Source organism: Chiloscyllium punctatum, chromosome 3 (assembly GCF_047496795.1).
Source record: "Chiloscyllium punctatum isolate Juve2018m chromosome 3, sChiPun1.3, whole genome shotgun sequence".
Classification (NCBI taxonomy): Eukaryota; Metazoa; Chordata; class Chondrichthyes; order Orectolobiformes; family Hemiscylliidae; genus Chiloscyllium; species Chiloscyllium punctatum.
The window spans coordinates 159,931,446-159,953,986 of NC_092741.1; the positions used below are offsets into that span (position 1 = coordinate 159,931,446).

Consider the following 22,541-nt stretch of genomic DNA (forward strand, 5'->3'; position numbering starts at 1 on the left):
TTCTGTATCATTTATATGATGGGTTATCGAGAGAATGGAGGAGAATGTGTTTGAGAAACCTATCAGCCATGATCGAATGATTTGAGCAGTCTCGACAGGCCAAATGACCTAATTCTACTCCTGTATATTATGGTCTAATGGCCTACCACTGATCCTTGTAGCCTTGTGTGTTCTTATTTTAATTTGTTACCATTCCTTAACTTCCTTCATTCGTTGCAGATTGTGCATCCTTTTTTTTGTCTTCCTTTCCCAGTGGACAAGTCAGAAGTCACATGACACCAGGCTATAGTCCAACAGGTTTATTTAAAATTGCAAGCTTTCAGAGTGGTGCTCCTTCACCGGCATCTCCTCATGTTTCCCAATGGAGCAAATCTTTGACAGTTTTGAAATATTTCTTTAGATCTGTCCTGCCTCCCTAACATGTGTTCAAAATACTTTGGTGTTTCTTTTATAAATTAATCTTTTGTCAATCAGCTTAGTCCTTTCCACATTCCGTTCTCTTGTGTACCTGTAATGTACTTGCTTCTGTACTGTATTATGTGTTTGAAACTCTCCCTTTGCACTCTAATATCAGCTTTAAAAAACCATCCATAAAGCTAAATGACGCTTTTCTCGAGGAGCTGTTTCATCTTCTACCAAGTGATCTCTTATTGAAGACCCCGCAATTGTATCTTGATCTGCCAATTTTTGGTCCATGAAAATTTTTCACTTGCCCTATTCCATTCCTAAGAGTTAGATCTGTTTCTGTTCTCAATTGTGTGAAAGTAAAATGACCAAGAAAGTAACCGAGAAATTTTCCAAAGTTATTTAGCTCCCTTGCCCTTGCTTTTTTTTTTCTGGTCTATATTAGGAAAGTGCAAGTCTGATGTTAACTCTGCTGTTTTACAATTTCCAAATATTAGAAATTGTATCCTCAAATTGCTTTTCATTTGTTGGTATACCATAAGTTACTAATATGTTTGTTTCTAATTCAAACCAAATTACTTCTGCCTTTGAATCCTCCAGCACATATTATACCTGTACACAAAACCTTTTTAACAAGCTGCCACCCATCTATAACTTGCCCCTCTTAATTGTGTTGCAGGCGGAATGTATTCCATTCTCCTTGTGCTTATTTAAACTAGGTTTGTCTTATTGTCATTATTCTAGCTCCATGAGTAACTTGTATACATGAGTACAATTTCAAGTATATTTGACATGTCCTGAAACTGCTGAAAATGGAGTGGAGAAACTTGGTTGCCATTTACTTGACATATTAAGCAATAATGGTGATTGCGAGTTTCTGATGAATGCCGATAACTTGCAATTGGGAATTGTTCCAGCCTCTGCTTAAGTGAGTTTTTTTTTCACAAGTTGGAAGAACGCTTTCTGGTATCATCTGAATCTTTGTCCATTTATGCAATGTGGGTAAAAGTGATATTGAGCTTCCTTTAACTGCATACATCCAGGAAGGATGGCTACTTTGGTGTGTGTCTAGAACCGGGGGCTCAGTATCAAAATATCATTTAGGGTAGAGGTGAGTAGGAGCATTGTTACTTAGTGGTGACTGTTTGGAATTCTCCACCTCCAGAGGGATTTGAAAGTTCAGTCATTAAGTTTAAGACCGAGGTTAATAGATTTGTCATACCAAATGACATCTTGGGATATTTGGATGAATATGGCAAGAATATTGCAAGAAAATGACATTGAGGAAGATGATCAGTCATGATGAGAATGGCAAAAGGATTGCAGGTGCCTATATAGCCTATTCTGCCCCTAAGTTTCTATCTATCCAACTATTCTTCGGCTAACATAATCAAACTGGAGTATTGCTGCAAACGTGTTTTGTCAAAGTTTTTTCTCTTGAATTTATGGATATTTCTCACAAATTGTCCCAATATAAAGTGAAGACATTGATATCATACGCTGAGAATACAAATTGGTTGGCCAGTGGACTCTGGTAGATGTGATGCCATGGGGAATGCACTAGTTAGGTGATGATTAACAATTGGCAACCTAACTTTGAAAGATTCACTCTGATCTGAGGGACTAATTGGAGTGTGACTGCCACTATTTTGTTGAATTAAAATAGAAAGTATATGCATATTGTACCTTTTCGGTTTGAAAGGGGCCTTTTATATTAATATATGCAGCTTCCAGAACACAAGTGAATCACAATGCAAACCTGATCTGGCGATGCTGGTGTTGACTGGGGCAGACAAAGTCAGATGACACCAGGTTGTCGTCCAGTAGGTTTTGGATGTAGGTTTGCTCACTGAGCTGGAAGGTTTTCAGATGTTGCGTCACCATACTAGATACCATCTTCAGTGAGCCTCCGAATGAAGCACTGGTGGTGCAGCCCGCTTTATATTTATATGTTTGTGTTTCCTAGGGTTGGTGACATTATTTCCTGTTCTTTTTCTCAGGAGGTGGTAATTGGGATCCAAGTCACTGTGTGTGTGTTGATAGAGTTCCGGTTGAAATGCCGTGCTTCTAGGAATTCTCTTGTGTGTCTCTGTTTGGCTCCTCCTAAGGTGGATGTGTTGCCCAGTCAAAGTGCCATTTACCACCCTCTGAGAAAAAAAAGGAAATGACATCGCTATAGGAAATGTCACCACAAAAAATGATACCACCAACCCTAGGAAACTCAAACGTATAAATAGAAAGCAGGCTACACCACCAGTGCTTCATTCGGAGGCTCACTGAAGATGTTACCTAGTATGGTGACAAAACATCTGAAAATGAACCTTCCAGCTCAGTGAGCAAACCTACATCCAGAACCTCAACCTGAGCTGCAAATCTTTTCAAAACTCTCCAACAGGTTTATTTGAGTGTTCCGAAACTCTGATTTCAAATAAACCTGTTGGTCTGCAACCTAGTGATGTGACTTCTGACAATGCAAACTTTTCAGACAATCCTATTGTTTCAACTCAACAGGTGGGAGCCAGGCTCTTGTCAGGGCATTACACTGGAAAATTATTCAATTAAAATCAACTTGCCTAGTCTTAAAGCTTGAACAATGCTTGTCAGTTAACAACAGTCAATATCATCTAACTGGTGCTTTGAGAGAGAATATCTCTATCAAGAGGGCGCACTTGCCAACCAGTCAGTGCATTCTTGTAGTATAAATGTTATTTTTCCTTTTACATTGGTATTTCTAGGAAAGTTATTCTAATAGAAGAAAAGCTTCAGCAAAATATCCATTTTCAGTAATGTTCTACCAAACAGCTATTGTATAATTGGAGAAAGTGAGGACTGTAGATGCTGGAGAGTCAGAGTCAAAACGTTTGGCATTGGAAAACCACAGCAGGTCAGGTAGCATCTGAGGAGCAGGAGAGTCCACGTTTCGGGCATAAACCCTTCATCAGCTATGTGGTGAGGGAAAGGGGGGTGTAGCTAGGACTGGGGGTTGGTAGATGGGAAGGCGATAGGTGGATGCAAGTGGGAGGAAATTGTGATAGGTTGGTAGGGAGGGTGGAGCGGATAGGTAGGTAGGAAGGAAGATGGATAGGTAGGACAAGTCAAGAGGACAGTGTCAGGTTGGAGGTTTGGATCTGGGATGAGGTGGGACGAGGGGAGATTTGGAAACCGGTGAAATTGATATATTTCCCTCCGCATCCCTTTCTGTGTTCTGCAGAGACCACTCCCCCTCCGATTTCCTTGCCAACCAACCCACCTGACACTTTCCCTTGCTGCTGCAAGAGGTGTAAAACCTGCATTCACCAATCTCTAAACAAGGCTCTAAAGGATCATTTCAAATCTAGTGGAGTTTTTCCTGCATATTCACCCACCTCATTTACTGCGTCCATTGATCATCTGGATTTTCTATGTAAATTAGCTGCTACAATTCTTGATTTTACTGTTGCACTTCAGAAAAAACTTAGTTGGCTTTTGTACCTTAAAAGTGGTCCAAATATACATTTTTATTATTTGTACATATCGATAGGGTGCTGTCATTCTGAATTAAATCTGTATAATTACTTAGTCTAATTAATTAGAGCATTGCTTTGATTTCAGACTTTTTCGTATGGGTTGAATCCAAATGATTTCTTACTGTAATAAATGTACCAACAAACCTTATTTGTAACTAGTGCTGAAGTAATTGGTGGATAGAACTATTCTATCTTTCCTTTTAAAAGGAAGGTATTGTCAGTAATATAATTTGCATGGATTTCCTTTTTTGTTTAGTGTTTCCTGATAGGTGGATCAGGACCAGGTGACAAATTAGCTGTTGATCTTAGGGAATTTTCTGTCATTCTTCTCTATTAGCTGTGAAATTATTCAAGCATCTGAATATTTTCTTTGAGAGAAAGTACCCAAAATTCAAATGAGGGAATTTTGTGTTGTATTAGCTTACTCTGTTCTGCAAGTGATTTGAAATATCTGGATGACATTGCATTTTTACTTTCAGAAACTTTACAAGCTTGGTTTTGGAAAATTTTCAAGAAACACCTGAAATATTATATTGCATAGACCCTTTTAGCTTTTTATTTGTTTTGAAAGGCCAAATTCATAACCTCATTGCCAAGATTTTTTAACTACAGTATTCCTGTAGGCTTGCAGTAAAATTGTAGCTTATCAAAGGCTTTTGGGAAGAAATTGGCAGTTTTTAGAATCATGTACTTTCGTGTTAATTTTTTTTTCCAATTTATCAACTTTTTTCTTGTAATCTTTTCTGCTAGCAGCTTTAAACTCTAATTGAGAACTTGTTTTCTAAAGAAAATGATAGCATATGATTTATGAAATAAGTTTTTAAATCATTATTTGTAAGTTTGTTATTTATTGGGAAATAGTGAGGTTATTAAATAGTAGTAATTCTCCTATTTTAGCATTCTCAAGTCAGAGTCCATTCTCCTGTGAAACCATATAGATAGAACCAAGTCCATCTTAAGATGAGTTTAAGGTGTTAGTCAATCTGAGTCCTAACTAATTGAAAATATATCGTGCATTATAAAGTATTTTAAAATGTTGTTTTTGCAATTACAGGAATTGATTTTAAAATCAAAACCGTTGAACTACAGGGAAAGAAGATCAAACTGCAGATATGGTAAGTGGTGAACTTTTGCTAATTGTCTATCAAGGGATGATAGTTTTGTGGCTGGAGCGATACATGTAAGGGTAAAGAAAGAAAACGGTAAGTGACTGCCCAATTGGTTTAGTTTTCTGAGAAATGCAATAGATTTGAAAACCAACTTTATTTTAAGTGATCAGAAGGTTATTGCAATTATACCATATTAAACCACAAACTTGATCTAAACTGTAATTCTGGAAACCCACTTTCTGTGACTCCTTTTCCACCTCCAACCACTGACTTGTACTGTACTTCACCTCTTCTCTATATTTTGTGTGTCATTCTCATTCTGTTTCTCAACTATGTCAGTACTTAAGATCTGTTACTATAGTGCTCAATCAAATTTGATGGTAATACTCATGATATACAATTTTGCATTACACAAACTAACCATTTGGCCCACATGCACACAGCAAAACTCCCAAAGAGTAAGTCTCCTTTATATGTCCCTCATATACAGAGGAACCTTGATTATCCGAATGAGATGGGCTGGCACGATTTCATTCAGATAATTGATTATTTGGTGAATTGATTCAATGCCTTTCATTTAGAGCTAGGAGATTTCTGTAAAATCTGCTCCCTGTTCAGGAGATAAGGCAGCATCATAGCGCATGAGGCCCTGCCCCACATACCCACCTCCCTAAACCCATCCAACACTGCCCCTCCCGCCCGCCCCCATACCCAACCTCTCCGGGCCAGCTGGACTGGACACCAACAGCAAGACTACTGCTACTGCCTTTTGGGGGTTGAGTCTTCAAATAGCACGCGCGCACAGCCTCACATACAACTTTTTACTGCATCTTTTTGACAGGTTCCACCTCTGCCCTGTACAGGACAATATTAGAGAGATAATAGGGGTTTAGGGTACACGCCTGTGTAGCACTCCAGGGAAAGTGTGGGAAGAGAGAAAGAGGGAGTGGGAGGTCAGTCATTTAGAGATGGTGCCTGCGCTCCCATCAGTCCAGGACTGTTCTCGGCAGTGCTTTTAATCACTGTAAACAAAAGACGCGATCAGTATTGGACACATCTTTGTAATGTTTCTGTTGGGACCCAGAGATCTCCCTCGGATAATCTGATTTTTGTATAATTGGTATTCGGATAATCGAGGTTCCTTTGTCCATAAGTACACCTCCAGCTTCCCCTTGAGTAATAATCAGATCACTCCCTTTTTCTTTTAAGAGCCATCAGAAATATTAAAGTGCTATAAGCCCCCCAATGATCAGTGGGAGATTGAGAAGCAAATTTGTAAGAAGATCTTAGACATCTGTAAGAATGATAGTGTTCTCATGTTAGGTGATTTTAACTTTTCAAACTAGACTGGGACTGGGCTTGGATGGAGAGGGATTTGTGTGTAAAAAAAAGAGTTTTTCTTATTCAGTATGTGGATGAACCTACTAGAGAATGAGCAAAACTTGACCTTCTTTTGAGAAATAAGGCAGAGCAAGTGACTGAGGTGTCATTGGGGGGGCACTTTGGGGCCAATGACCATAATTCTGTTAGCTTTACAAAAAGAAAGGTGTTAAGGAAAGGCCAGGGAGCTATAGACCGCTAAGTCTGATGTTAATAGTGAGTAAGTTGTGGAGGCGATTCTGAGGGACAGGATTTACATGTATTTGGAAAGGCAAGGACTGATTAGGGATTGTCAATGTGGCTGTGTGCATGGGAAATTATGTCTCGCTAACGTGATTGAGTTTTTGAAGCGATGACAAAAGATTGATGAAGGCAGAGCAATGGATATTGTCTCCATGGACTTCGAGGCATTCAATAAGGTTCAGCTTAGTGAACTGATTTAGCAAGGTTAGATCACATTGAATCCAGGAGAGCTAGCCGTTTGGATACAAAATTGGTTTGAAGGTAGGAAATGGAAGGAAGTGCTGGAGGATTGTTTTTTGGACCGGAGGCCTGTGGTCAGTGATGTGTCAAAAGGATCAGTGTGGGGTCCACGTTTTTGACATTCATATAAATGATTTGACTATGAATACAGTAGGGATGGTTATTAAGTTTGCAGATGACACCAGAATTGGTGACGTAGTGGACAGTAAAGATGATTTGAGCTGAGGGAGTGGTGAGATAAATGGGAGGGGTTGGGGCAGGGGAAGATAGGTGGATGGGGTAATGGTGATAGGTCAGAGAGGAGGGTGGAGCAGAATAGTTGGGAAGGAAGATTGCCAGTTCATGAGGGCGGTAACAAGTTGGAAGATTTGGATCTTTGATAAGGTGGGGAGAAGGGAAATGAGGACCCTCCAACCCCATGGCATCAATGTGGATTTCACCAGTTTCCTCATGTCCCCCACCTTATCCAAGATCCAATCTTCCAACTCGTTACTGCCCTCATGACCTGTCCTACCTGTCCATCTTCCTTCCTACCTATCCGCTTCACCCTCCCCTCTGACCTATCACCATTGCCGCCACCCCCATCTACTTATTGCGCTGTTAGCTACCTTCACCCCCAGCCTCACCACCCCCTTGGCTCTCAGCCTCATTCCTGATGAAGGGCTTTTGCCTGAAATGTGAATTCTCCTCCTCTGATACTGTCTGATGCTTCTCCAGCACCGTACTCTTGATGCTGATCTCCAGCAGCTGCAGTCCTCACTTTCTCCCAGTGAAGAAGGTTACCTCAGATGAGCTGCTGGGCCAAGGAGTGGCAGGTAGAGCTTAATTTAGATAAATGTGAGGTGTTGCATTTTGCTAAGGCAAATCTGGGCAGGATTTATACACTTAATGATGGGGTCCTGGAGATTGTTGTTGCGAACAAAGAGACCTTGGGGTGCAGGTTCATAATTCCTTGAAGGTGGAGTCACACGTAGATAGGGTAGTGAAGAAGGCATTTGGTACACTTGCCTTTTTCGGTCAGTGTATCGAATTCGGAGGCCATGTTGTGGATGTACAGGACAATGATTCGGCCACTTTTGGAATAATGCGTGCAAGTCTGCTCTCCCTGCTATAGGAAAGGTAGTGTTAAACTTGAAAAGGGTTCAGAAAAGATTTACAAGGATAATGCCAGGTTGACGGGCTTGAGCTATAGGGAGTGGCTGAATAGGCTGGCTGTATTTTACCTTGAGCATCAGAGGGTAATGGATGACCTCCATAGAGATTTATAAAATCATGAGGAGCATGGAGAGAGTAAATAGTCAGGGTCTTTTTCTCAGCATAGGGGAATCCAAAACTAGAGGGAATAGGTTTAAAGTGAGAGGGGAAAGATTTAAAAGGGACCTAAGAGACAATATTTTCATACAGAGATTAGTGCATGTATGAAATTACAACAATTAAAAGAATGGGTACCTGAATAGGATAGGTTTAGAACAATATGAGCCAAATAACAATAGACAATAGGTGCAGGAGTAGGCCATTCGGTCCTTCGAGCCAGCACCACCATTCATTATGATCATGGCTGATCATTCACAATCTGTATCCTGTTCCTGCCTTATCCCCATAAGCCTTGATTCCACTATCTCTAAGAGCTCTATCATCTCTTTCTTGAAAGTATCCAGATACTTGGCCTCCACTGCCTTGTGGGACAGAGCATTCCATATAACCACTACTCTCTGGGTGAAGATGTTTCTCCTCAACTCTGTTCTAAATGGCCTGGCTGTTATTTTTAAACTGTGTCATCTGGTTCTGGACTCACCCATCAGCGGAAACATGCTTCCTGCCTCCAGAGAGTCCAATCTATTAATAATTTTATACATCTCAATCTGATCCCCTCTCGTCTTTCTAAACTGTATACAAGCCCAGTCGCTACAATCTTTCAACATATGATAGTCCCGCCATTCCGGGAATTGACCTCGTGAATCTACGCTGCACTCCCTCAATAGCCAGAATGTCCTTCCTCAAATTTGGAGACCAAAACTGCACACAATACTCTAGGTGCGGTCTCACCGAGGCCCTGTACAGCTGCAGAATGACCTCTTCGCTCCCATACACACTTCCTCTTGTTATGAAGGCCAGCATGCCATTAGCTTTCTTCACTGCCTGCTGTACCTGCATGCTTGCCTTCATTGGCTGATGTACAAGAACACCTAGATTTCGTTGTACTTCCCCTTCACCTAACTTGACTCCATTTAGATAGTAATCTACCTCACTGTTCTTGTCACCAAAGTGGATAACCACACATTTATCCACGTTAAACTGCATCTGCCATGCATCCGTCCACTCACCTAGCCTGTCCAAGTCACCCTGTATTCTCATAACATCCTCCTCACATTTCTTCCTACCACCCAGCTGTGTGTCATCAGCAAACTTGCTAATATTACTTTTAATGCCTTCATCTATATCATTGATTTATTGTAAACAGCTGCGGTCCCAGCACTGAACCTTGTGGTACCCCACTGGTTTCGGTTATTTTGAAAGGGACCCATTTATCACTACTCTTTGCTTCCTGTCAGTCAGCCAATTTTCAATCCAAGTCAAAACCTTGCCCCCAATACAATGTGCCCTAACTTTGCTCACTAATCTCCGATATGGGACCTTATCAAAGGCTTTCACAAAGTCCAGGTACACTACATCCACTGGCTCTCCTTTGTCCATCTTCATAGTTACATCCTCAAAAAATTCCAGAAGATTAGTCAAGCACAATTTCCCCTTCGTAAATCTATGCTGACTCTGACCTATCCTATTACTGCGTCGTAATTTCATCTTTTAGAATTGACTTCAGAATCTTTCCCACCACTGACGTCAAGCTAACCGGTCTATAATTATGTTTTCTTTCTCCCTCCCTTCTGGAAAAGTGGGACAACATTAGCCACTCTTCAATCCGCAGGAACTGATCCGGAATCGATAGAACATTGGTAATCATTTTCCAATGTGTCCACGATTTCTAGAGCTACCTCCTTAAGTAACCTGGGATGTAGACCATTAGGTCCCAGGGACCTGTCAGCCTTCAGACCTAACAGTCTATCCAGTGCCATTTCCTGCCGAATATAAATTCCCTTCAGTTCATCCATTACCCTAGATCCTTCAGCTCCTATTACATCTGGGAGATTGCTTGTGTCTTCCCCGGTGAAGACAAATCCAAAGTACCTATTCAACTCTTCTGCCATTTCCTTGTTCCCCTTAATTAATTCACCCATTTCTATATTCAAGGACCCAATTTTAGTTTTAACCATTCTTTTTCTTTTCACATTCCTAAAAAAGCTTTTACTATCCTCCTTTTATATTTTTGGCCAGTTTACCTTCATACCTCATTTTTTTTCTCCATGTATTGCCTTTTAGTTATCCTCTGTTGCTCTTTAAAAGTTTCCCAGTCCTTCAGCTTCCTGCTCATCTTTGCTATGATATGCTTACTTCCCTCGTCAGCCACGGCTGTCCCTGCCTCTCCTTAGGATCTTTCTTCCTCTTTGGAATGAACCAATCCTGCACCTTCTGCATTATATCCAGAAATACCTGCCATTGTTGTTCCACTGTCATCTCTGGTAGGGTATTGAACCATTCAACTTTGGCCAGCTCCTCTCTTATAGCTCCATAGTTGCCTTTGTTCAACCACAATACTGACACTCCCGATTCTCCCTTCTCCCTTCTCCCTCTCAAGTTGGAAATTAAAACTTGTCATATTATGGTCACGACCTCCTAATGGCTCCTTTACTTCGAGGTCCCTGATCAAATCCGGTTTGTTGCACAACACCAGATCCAGAATTGCCTTCTCCCTGGTACTAGCTGTTCTAAGAATCCATCTCCCTCTCTTGGGATCCAGTACCATCCTGATTCTCCCAGTTTACCTGCATGATGAAATCCCCCATAACAACTGTAGTAATACCTTTGCGACAGGCCCATTTCAACTCATTATTCAATGTACACCCTACATCCAAGCTACTGTTTGGAAGCCTGTAGATAGCTCCCATTCGGGTCTTTCTACCCTTAGAATTTCTCAGCTCTATCCATACCGACACTACATCTCCTGATTCTATGTCCCCCCTCGCAAGGGACTGAATACCATTGCTCACCAACAGGGCCACCCTACCCCCTCTGCCCATTGGTCTGTCCTTTCAATAGTGTGTATAGCCTTGAATATTCATTTCCCAGGCCATGTCTCAGTTATCCCCACATCGTACCTGCCAATTTCCAACTGAGCCTCAAGATCATCCACCTTATTTCTTATGCTTCGTGCATTCATATATATAATAATCTTAATTTGTTACTCCCCTCCCTCTTCCTATCAATCCCTATTTCACTTGACCATACTGTATGGTCCCTTCGTGAATTTTCTGCTCCATTGATTCTGTTGTCTGTCTTCACTTATTCTCACTTTCCTTTTAACGTCCTTCTTAAATTTCCAGTTTGTTTCCCCCCAACTACTTAGTTTAAACACACCTGCGTTGCAGTAGCTGACAAATGGGACTAGAATAATTTAGGGTATTTGGTTAGCATGGATGAGTTAGACTGACGGATCTATTTCCACACTGCAATTCCATGACACTAACTACTTCTATACAATGTACAATTAAATGTAACTTTTTGAAACCAGTTTCTTTTTAGTTATTAAGGATGACTAATAGTTTGACTGTGTAATTTTCCATCTGACCACCTTTGGGCCAGTCATCTATTTTATTGGCAGAGTATATAAAAACACAATTTTAATTAACTCCTTGGTCTATCTTAATAGTTATTCATTATTCATTTTATATTCATAGCGTTCATTTTACTTTTGGCAGGTATTATAGCTGTTTCTTCCTCTCCCAATGTATTTGCTTTGCTTGTTTATCAGTTCTTTTATTTCCATGTAACGTGATTAAACTGCTCAGGATCACTACATTCCCTTCTATAAATGAACAGTTGTAAAAATTTCAACGTGTGTTGCTACATTTGATAAGGAAGTTCAATTGTATACTATAAAAAAGGAAGCTGGAGGTCAGGAAAGTTATCATGTGCAATAACTAATGCCTTCTAATTCAGTGTCAAAAATGCTGTTGGAAATTTAAAAATGTTGTTAATACGCTCTCCATGTTGGCAATTGTAAAAGAATAAAATAATTACATTAGTATTGTAACTCAATCTGGATTTGTTTTTTTTAGACTCTAACTGGCAGGAAGTGCATCATTAATTTTGGCATTTATCTTGAGTTCTTCCCATTGTATTATTGCCCTTCAGTAAGAGGACAACATCCGAAGCATTGTCCTTTTCTGATGTAAATAGTCAGATGGAAGCTGTTAGGGTTTTAAAAGAAAAACTACTCTGCTCCTGTCTACTGTGCTGTACTTGGACTAGCATTGCTGTCTATGGATAATTGCTCCAGTGTTAATATATTAAATGCTTGGGGACCAGGCCCCTTTTCCTGACAAGCGCTTAAATTTTTGGCTGACGTACTGACTCGAGGAATCTTAGTTTAAACTTTAATTGCAACTGCATGATTTTAAAGTACAAGCAAAAGCCACAGTTACCTCAGTGTTCTAGTTTTAAGTCTGTGTTTATGTGACACTTTTACTTTTCTAAAAGATCCATCATAATAGGTTGCATTGACTGAATAAAAATGTGTGCGATTTTTCAAAAAAGTCTTGATCGTTGATTTTACTCATTTTGAAGGGACACCGCAGGACAGGAACGATTTCATACCATCACCACTTCCTACTATAGGGGAGCTATGGGAATCATGCTAGTCTATGACATCACAAATGCCAAAAGCTTTGAAAATATCAGCAAATGGCTGAGGAACATAGATGAGGTAAGAATACTGTTGCAATTTTATCACAAATATATTGTTTTAGGAACGAGGGTCTTTTGCTATGGATGGTCTTGTCTGGTGAGTTAGTTTAAGTCCTTGCATGTTTAAGAGTTTCTGCAATGTTTTGATTTTGAATGCAAAGTTGATTTTTCTGATTGAGTTGGTGCTAACTCAACAAACTAATTCATCTTTTACAAAATTGGTGCACTGACACAGCCAATACAATCTTAACCAACAAAAAACAACTCCAAAAGCGATGTAAATTTAAACATAGTATCTCCTTCAAAATATAAGCGAAACTTCATTTTCAAAATGAAAACTGGCATGATAAATAGCTATAAGTGAGATAATTGATATAAAAACAAAGTTTTATCTTTTGATAAATTAAATTGCAAATGTTACTTAATCAGCCATTTTTAGGAAGGATAATGGATTTTGGAAAGTTCCTATATATCGGTATTGGGACTTGGAAGCCTGACACCATTTTGGGTACAAGTAACAAATCTTCAAAATGCATACTTTAAGGAAGCAGCAGGAAAATGTAATTTTGTTTAATACATGTGTTTATCTGAACTTCAACGAAAGTTATATAGACAAATATCTTCAACTGATTTGACGTCTCGCTGCATTAAAGGTGATACATAAATCCACGTTGTCAAAACAATTGTTTGAACTAATTGGCACTGAATCATAATTTGCTTAACAGATTTTCATATTTGAGATACATTCTGGTAGAAACTTGGCAATTTGATTAGCAACTTGCCCCAACTGGGACTAAGCACTTTCCCTCCTTTCTTGCCTCCCTTTCTATCCTTCCTGTAGCATTTGTATCATGGAACATTAAGCTGCCAGTCCTGTCTATCCCTGAGCCATGTTTCTGTAATTGCTATGATATCCCAGTCTCATGTTTCTAACCATGCCCTGAGTTCATCTGCCTTCCCTTTTAGGCCCCTTGCGTTGAAATAAATGAAGTTTAATTTATTAGTCCTACCTTGTCCCTGCCTGCCCTGACTGTTTGACTTGCTTGTGTTCTCAACTGTACCAGTCTCAGATTGATCTCTTTCCTCACTATTTCCCGAGTCTCCTCCCCCCCCTCACCTTACTAGTTTAATCCTCCTGAGCAGCTCTAACAAATCTCCCTGCCAGTATATTAGTCCCCTTCCAATTTAGGTGCAATCCGTCCTCCTTGTGCAGGTCACTTCTACCCCAGTAGAGATTCCAATGATCCCAAATATGAATACTTCTCCCATACACCAGCTCCTCAGCCAAGCATTCATCTGCTCTATCCTCCTATACCTGCCCTCACTAGCTTGTCGCACCAGGAGTAATCCAGATATTATTGCTCTCGAGGATCTCCTTTTTAAATTCTTGCCTAACTCTCTCATCTGCCTTCAGAATCGCAACCTTTTCCCTTCCTCTGTTGTTGGTTCCAGTGTGGGCAATGGCCTCTTGCTGGCCCCTCTTCCCCCTTGAGAACATTCTGCACCCTCTCTATATCTTGATCCTGGCACCAGGGAAGCAACACATCATTCTGATTTTTCACTGCTGGCCACAGAAACGTCTGTCTGTACCTCAGACTAGAGAGTCTCCTAGCACAGTTGTTAGCTTGGAACCCGACTTACCTCTCATTACATTAAGCCAATCTCCATACCGGAATTTTGGCTGTTAGTGCTACGTTTCCCTGAGAATCCATCACCCCCTGCATTTTCCAAAACAGCATACTTGTTTGAAATGGGGATAGCCACAGAAGACTCCTGCACTAACTGCCTGCCTTGCTTACCTTTCCTGGATTTAATCTATCTTTGTGACTGTATCTGCGACTCCACCCCACCCTTCCAAATCTGCCATCCATTACATACCATTGCTGTTGTAAATTCCTCATTGTCTCTAACTGTCTCTTCAACCGATCCATTCAATCTGATAGGATTTGCAACCAACTGCATTTATTGCAGATATAATCGACAGTAACCCGTAAATTCTCTTTGAAACTCCCACATCTGACAAGAAGTACATATCACTGCAAAGGCCATTTTTGCTCCTTCACAATCTACAGACCCAGAAAATAACACCGTCTTTTTCCTCTACAAAACACAGCTCCAGGTTCAAACAATTCACTTATCTGTTTCTGTGCTGTGACTTCACCCAAACAGTTCCTGTAAGGTCAGGTGTGAATTTCACTGATTATTGATTTTCCCAGACATACTCCGATGTCCAGTGATACATGAATTCAAACAGCAAAAGCAGTAAATGTTTAGATTCACTGTGGTGTCAGTTTCACGCTCTCTCTCACACTGACCTCACCATGTGTTTCCTTTGTCTGTACATCTTCCTTTTTAAAACTGCTGTTGTGTTGACTTTGTTTTGGAACTTCGGGAAAAAAAATGCAACAACATATGAAACAGTAATTGCTGCTCCTGGACTTCAAGGAAAGCACCTCCAACACCTAAAATGACTCAAAAAAAGGAGCAGCTGTTACAGCCAGAAATTTTTCTTATCCATTTAAAACATTTTTATTGTTTTTTGCCTCCACTGCAGTATCTTGGAAATGTGTTTTGTATGCAGGTTATTCCTCTATAAAGTGTGTTTAGTTAATGTGAATTCGCTATGTGATTCTTGATTTTTAATGCGATTCTTGCCCCATTAGTTTAAATGCTGCTGCTATTATGTGATTTTCTTATAACACGGTTGCAGGAACGGAACTAATGCGTCAGAGCAGAACTGTCTGTAATTATCACTGAGAAACAAGTTCTTGGTAGTGGCATTAAATTAACCGATGTTCCCTTTTCCTACTTTTTGTGATTCCAAAATTTAATAACTTTCGTGTGAATGGACAATTGACTAGTCAATATCAGTGACTTGCTCGGCAGAAAGTGAAGCCGACTTGTGGGAAGAGTTGTAGAATTTGAATGGAATAGTGGTATGTTAGGAAGAGTGGAATTGATAAAGTTAACGACAGAGGCTTACAAGTGTTTGAATCTTCTGATCAAAAATTGGAGGGAAGGGGCTGAATTCCAGAATTGAGATTGACTACTCTTGTCACAAAGGAGCTAAAATGAGATTTAAGGTCAGTGGGAGTTACTAGATGTAGTGAACTGTTCTTAATTCTCTTTAATTGCTAAACTTGTACCTAATATAAAGGAAAATGGCAGGTGTTGGAGACTGTTGTTCTTCGTTGAAGGGCATGATTGCAGGTTAACTGAGCAGTGCCCTAAAGGATTGACCGCCTTCAACTTTGAGTATATTTTCCCCGAGTCTCATGAGTCTCAAATTATTTTGTTCTGTTGGCAACTCTGCACATCAGCAGTCTGTGCCTTCATGTAAAAGATCTAAAGAACATTAAACCTTGAGCTCATACGCTTGGGTGGCACCATAGCTCAGTGGTTAGCACTGCTGCCTCACAGCGCCAGGGACCCGGGATCTATTCACACCTTGGGCCACTGTCTGTGTGGAGTTTGCACATTCTCACATGTCTGCATAGGTTTCCTCCAGGTGCTCCGGTTTCCTCCCACAGTCAAAATGATGTGCAGGTCAGGTGAATTGGCAATGGTAAATTACCCATAGTGTTTGGTTCATTAGTCAGGGGTAAATGTAGGGGAATGGGGCTGGGTGGTTTTGGAGGGTCAGTGTGGACTGGTTGGGCCAAATGGCCTGTTACCACACTGTAGGGAACATAATAAGTAGCAAGTAACAACCATGTTACACAGACGCCGTGTTAGCTGTCTCCAACAAAAGAATTTTAGGACTGAAATTGGAGGGGCAAACTAATTCTTTTCCTGGTTCTACTCCTACACTGGCCATTAACAAAATTTGAATTTTGAAAAGGGCAATGATATTGTCACTTATATAGATATGAAGCTGTATTTAGTTTAGCATCAGAAGCAGTTTGTCAGGTTTATTTAATCAATAATTCATTCTAATAAGTTACCAGTGGTGACTAAAACCAGGGTCATAGTTTAAGGAGTTTCAGGGACAAACCTTTTAGGACTGAGATGAGACGGTGGAATTCTCTGCCGCAGTACTGGTTAAGACCAAAACATTGTGTTTTCAAGAAGGAAGTAGATATGTATAGCTTCTGTGACTAGAAGCATCAAGGAATATGAAGGAGGGCAGGATTAAGGTATTGAGCTTGAAGATCAGCTGTAATCGTATTGGATGATGCAACAGTTTTGAGGCATTGAGTGGCCTGCTCCTATCTTCTATGTTTCTATGTAAATAAGAATTAGTTTATGACATCAAACATAATTGAGGAAAGATTGTTAATAAAAGGTTCGTTTTGCAAATGAATCCAAGTACCATTTTGAAAACTAACATGCAAGCAAATGGGATTAGTTCAGTTTAAGAAACCTGATTGGCATGGATAAGTTGGGCTGAAGGACATGTTTCCATGCTGTATGGCTCTATGACTATATGACTTTACTTCCTTTGCCTCATTTGTTCTTCTAATTGAGAAGAAATGGTAATTTAAATCTGTTGTAGCAACTTTAATCGTTTTTTTCCAGATGTGGAATTTGGAAAATAATATGGATGGTTTAATAATTTGCAAACCAAATAGTCCTTAAACAATTTGCTCATTTACAGGATGGACAACTGTTTGGTGCGATATTGATATATGCTGAATCAGACTTTAATTAGAGAAGTGCTTGTAAACTGACAACCAAAACCTATTTTTCAGCATGCAAATGAAGATGTAGAGAGAATGTTGCTAGGCAACAAATGTGACATGGAAGACAAGCGAGTGGTGCAAAAATCAAAAGGAGAGCAGGTAATTGCTTGTCCAGTATTGTTGTTTTAACATATTAATGTTCTTTATGGACTTTTGCAACAACCATTCTTTGATAAAGTGTGTAATTGCAAGATCTGAGGGCTGCAGACAGATCTGCACAATCTAACATGATTTAGTTGAATGTCACCTGCTTTTGTATTCCTTCTTGAAATATTGGTTTTAGCTCTCTAGTAACACTTCTTTCTGACATGGAAGGCTGTGTCATGACCTCCTTCATAGACTTGATGCTCCTTAATGGAGTCTGATACTTCATTGCAGTTCTGAGAAAATGATGCACTCTGAGGTGCTGTGTTTTCATTAAAGTATTAATTCAAGACCCCATTTCACCTCTTAGTTCACAAGAGATGCCTGCCACGTTTCAAAAAATGAAGACAGTGTCCTGGCTAAAGTTTAATTGCTTAGCTCACAAAACCTAAAATAATAAACCTAACAGTTCATCATCTTGCTGTTTCTCAGAACTTTGAGTACACTCATTGTTTACGGTTTCCCTACATTGCAACAATGACTGTATTTTCAACATTCCATTCAGTTCTTCATCTTGCATTGAAACCTTTTGGGGGCTTAAGTCCATGACCATAACTTTACCTAAGATCAAGCTGTAAAGGTTTCTGATTGAAGAGAATGTTTGTCATGTCTTGGTACAAATAATAAGTAGGCACATATTAGGAAGAAAACTATTATGGGATTTTGGCTTTGTACAGTTTCCTCTTCATTTGAAGTATTCATTTTTGAATTGATGAAATAAACAGTGATCTTATATTTGACACAATTATTTCCTTCCTTTGTAATGTATCTCGCACTTTCCCCAATTTAGTGTTTAGTACGTGTACATCAGCTCAAAACCCTGATTGTGCCATTGTCAACTTACTGATAGGTAATATGTGAAACATCCCAGGGATGAATCCATTTCTTAAAATTTCTATCTGAAAATACCTGTCCTCCATTTTCCTTTATGAAATGTTTTGTTTTCCGTGTAGTACAGGCAGATCATAACATACCAAGATTGTAGATTGATTGAACAGAGCGAGGAATACAGTGTTACATCTGCAAAGAAGTTCACCAAAAGCAAGATCAACATTAGATTTAAAATTTAAGAGATCCATTCAGAAGTCTAACAATAGCTGGCAAGAAGCCGTTCTTGAACGCTTCTAAATGCTAAATCTGAAATGCTTCTAAAGAAGCACTGCGTGGTTGGAGCTCTCTTCGTTTGAATTTCCCTAATTTCTATGAAGTCATGCAATATGGATCAAATGTTGTATTTAATTCAGTTTTTAAGTAATTACTCTTTAAATCTCTTATTGCGCTAGCGACTTAAATAACTGGAAGTGATTACTTTATTTCAAAATTTATACCACTTTAAGATAGTGAGTTTTGAAAAGATTTGTAGCTCGGGTTGAGGTTCTGGATGTAAGTTTGCTCACTGAGCTGGAAGGTTCGTTTTCAAACATTTTGTCACCATACTTCACCAACAGTTGACTGATGTTACCTAGTATGGTGATGAAATGTCTAAAAGCGAACCTTCCAGCTCAGTGAGCAAACATTTGTCCAGAACCACTTTAAGATTTCTGTGCAGGCAGTCCAAATAAATAGTGATTTTTAAATTTCCTTTCCTATCCACCCCTCAATGCATGCTGATTTTTATTTTCTTTCCCCTCAATCTCTGATTTTAAGTTTGCTTATGCTTACTTTGCTTAATTTACAGCATCCAATCCAAATATGGCCTTCGTGACCTTTTACAGCCCTCATGTTTGTTCCCTGCCCATGTCTTTGTTTAAGCATTTTGGGTTTTGTTCCATACTTTCTTTGTTCCATACCGTCTTTGCTCCCTTTCTCAAGTCACTTTTCCATCAATCACTGCTTAGAGTTGTGTACTCTTGGGAGAAAAGTATTTTTGATCTGGGTGCCCCTCCTACGCACAATTCCGAACTGTGACCCAACTCGGACGAGAGGCAGGTCCAGCATGTTATATTGGAGAAAGATCAAATGTTAGCTGAAAGTAGAAGCTGGAATACAGTTTAACTGTGACTGTTGAGGTGTTGAGAAGGTGGAAGGGTCATTTATGATTAGAACATGAGCACTGATGGGCTGAGCAAGTGTTGTCAGGAAATTAAGCATGGCTTCAATTTAGTATGTTCTTTGGGGGAATCACTCTGTACTGCCTTCAATCATGATGCTGGCTGAAGCTGTTTTGTTTTAATTCATAATTCAGAAATACACACTGCAGTTACCACCTTTGCGTACTTAATTTGGCTGCAAGGATGCCTGTCAGGTGTATGAAATCTATATCCTTTCTAGGATCTTTTAGCTTGCTAGTTATCTCACCAGTATTACATCTACAGAGTTTGAATTTTTGTCTTCATGATGCAGTGTTAAACCAAGGCACTTTCCATCACCTCTTGCAAATTTTAAAGTAGCACCTCTAAATGTTTTTAAAACCCAAGGGAACCATTGTTGCTGTGCTAACCATAATTTATTTCTTGACCATAATTTTTATATCATCTTGCTGCTGTTTATTGAGTCATACTGTGTGTAAATTGGTTGTTGAGTTTTTTGTGTTGGAACAAATTATCATATTTAAATTACTCCATTAATTATAAAGACTGCTGGCCTAAAACAAATATATAAATATTTTTGCTAAACTCCTAGTAGCAATGGTACTAATTTTAGGATTGTGTTCATTTTGTCTTTTTGCATCCGTTCTGATGCATTTTCTTTCTTCCCCCTGCGCCGCATTTCAAATGCTTAAGATTGGATACTAATTAACTGGAGCAGGATGGATGCTTTGTTTGTCAACATAGCTTTTTTTTAAACATTTGTGAAGCATTTTGTTTGCTTTGGTTTCCTCGCCTCTCCACCTGGAAAAAAGCTGTATTTTAACTCTGTCGATGGGTTGTTTTTATGGCTATGGCTATGGCTATGGCTATGGCTATGCCTATGCCTCTATAAAAGAAAAAGAAGTTGGTTGTTGGACACCAATCAATTTAGTCCCAGAATACTACTGCAAGGATTGCTCTGGATAGTGTCCTAGTCCCAATCATTGTCAGCTGCTTTATCAATGGCCTTTTCTCTATCACAAGATCAATAGTAAGGATGCTGATTACACAATGTTCAGGACAATTAAAAACCTATCAGATGTTAAAGTGGTCTATCTACATATGCTGCAAGACCCAGATAGCATTCAAGCTTTTGTTGATAAGTGGGGTCTAATATTGTGCCACCCAAACTTAAGATTGTGACCTTCTCCAACAAGAGACCATTGCCACTGTTGGATCCCCTGCTATCAAAATCCTCTGGGTTACCACTGACCAGAAACTGCACTGAACCAGCCTTATAAATAACTACAAGAAAAATTCAGAAGTGGGAATACTATAGTGAGTAACTCGTCTCCTGATTGTCCAAAGTCTGAGCACCATTTGCAAGGATTAGCCACCACCTTATTGAATGGTGGAGCAGATTTGAGGGACTGAACAACTTACCCCTGTTCCTACTACTAATAGATTTAAGGCACCCATCAGGAGTCTGATGAAATGTTATCAACTTGCCTGGATAAATGCAGCTCCAACAACATTTAAGAAGTGGAACGTTTATGAAAGGCAGTAGCCTGGTGGTGGTATTATTACTGGGCTATTAATCCAGAGACCCCAGTAATGTCCTGGGGACCAGGCTTCGAATCCCGCCATTGCAGTTGGTGGAACTTGAGTTCAGTGAGAAAAGAATCTGGAATTAAGAGTGTAATGATGACCATAAATTCATTGTCTGTTGTCAGAAAATTCCATCTGGTTCACTAATGTCCTTTAGGGAAGGAAGATTACCATCCTTACCTGGTCTGGCCTACATGTGTTTCCAGACCCGCAGCAATGTGGTTGACTTTTAAACTGCCCTCTGGGCAATTAGGGATGGGCAGTAAATGCTGGCCTAGCCAGTGATGTCCTCTTCCACGAACGAATGATGAAAAAAAAAAGTTCAATGCCATTGATTCAATTCTTTTACTAGCTGTAGTAGTTCATGGAGGTGTGTCATTTCACCTTATCCCATGGATAGAGTGTGATTCTGTTCAGGCTATATATAATCAATTATATCTCTTGTGGAGAAAGATGCTATGATTCTTCGTGATCTAAGGCTTATGAGCTTACTTGCTCTGGGACAGAAAGAGAAATCTGGAAATTAAAATAGGGTTACGGCAGTGGAGCAATAACATTTATGTTCCAAGTATCCAATTGGAATGACACTGGGAAATGCTGTCTGCCATACTGTTTTAATAATATTACAGCGCCAACACTCAGATCAATCATTGTGTGATTATGACTGAAGTATTTCTAAACAATTGTCAGGTGTTTTGCTTATGGAGACTTCTGGGGCAAAATAACCCTATAATCAGATTTGAATAGAGTAATTGAACTTTACCTCTTGTTAATAATATCAACTGATCATTGAATCTGTGCCACTGTTGCACCTTTTTGCACCATATCTCATACTTGCCAATATTGCTGAGTTTGTCAAGTGTAAATGCATAATGCAATATTTTAAGATGGCTTAATATCACTGAAAGCAGCTGGATGGTTTATTCTTTTAATGTATACTTTAATATCCCATCTGATTTGGCGAATGTGTTTCATTCTAGATTGCCAGAGAACATGGGATTAGGTTTTTCGAGACAAGTGCGAAAGCTAATATCAACATTGAGAAAGCATTCCTCACATTAGCAGAAGACATACTTCGAAAGGTAACTATTGATGAGCTGATTTGTGTTTCACTTCACGCAGGTTTCCTGATTTTTTGCACCACTTCAACAAAGTGTCTTTTGTTTAAAAGTTCAGGATTTATTTATATGGTCCACATAATCTTATTAAGCAATTAATATTCTGTACTCATCTATTTCTGACAGTTCTAGAATTGTCATGTATTGGTTGTGGCAATACTACTGTCAAATGCCTGTTAACTTATACAGAGATTTGAATAAAATCAGCTAAACCAATGTAAAAATTGGGAATTTTAGATGTAAGTGTGCCAATCACACAGATTCAACAAACTTCAGGTTTGTAAATGGTTTGAAA

At 39.5% G+C, this 22,541-nt stretch overlaps 1 protein-coding gene across 1 annotated transcript in view; it reads left to right on the plus strand.

Moving 5' to 3' along the window:
• rab10 (RAB10, member RAS oncogene family) overlaps positions 1-22,541 on the plus strand; it is an 82,135-nt gene that overhangs the window by 54,147 nt on the left and 5,447 nt on the right. The window contains exons 2-5 of the mRNA XM_072563331.1: positions 4,966-5,026; positions 12,566-12,704; positions 17,377-17,466; positions 22,109-22,210. Of these exons, the coding sequence (XP_072419432.1) occupies positions 4,966-5,026; positions 12,566-12,704; positions 17,377-17,466; positions 22,109-22,210 (392 nt within the window). The remainder of the gene's footprint in view (positions 1-4,965; positions 5,027-12,565; positions 12,705-17,376; positions 17,467-22,108; positions 22,211-22,541) is intronic.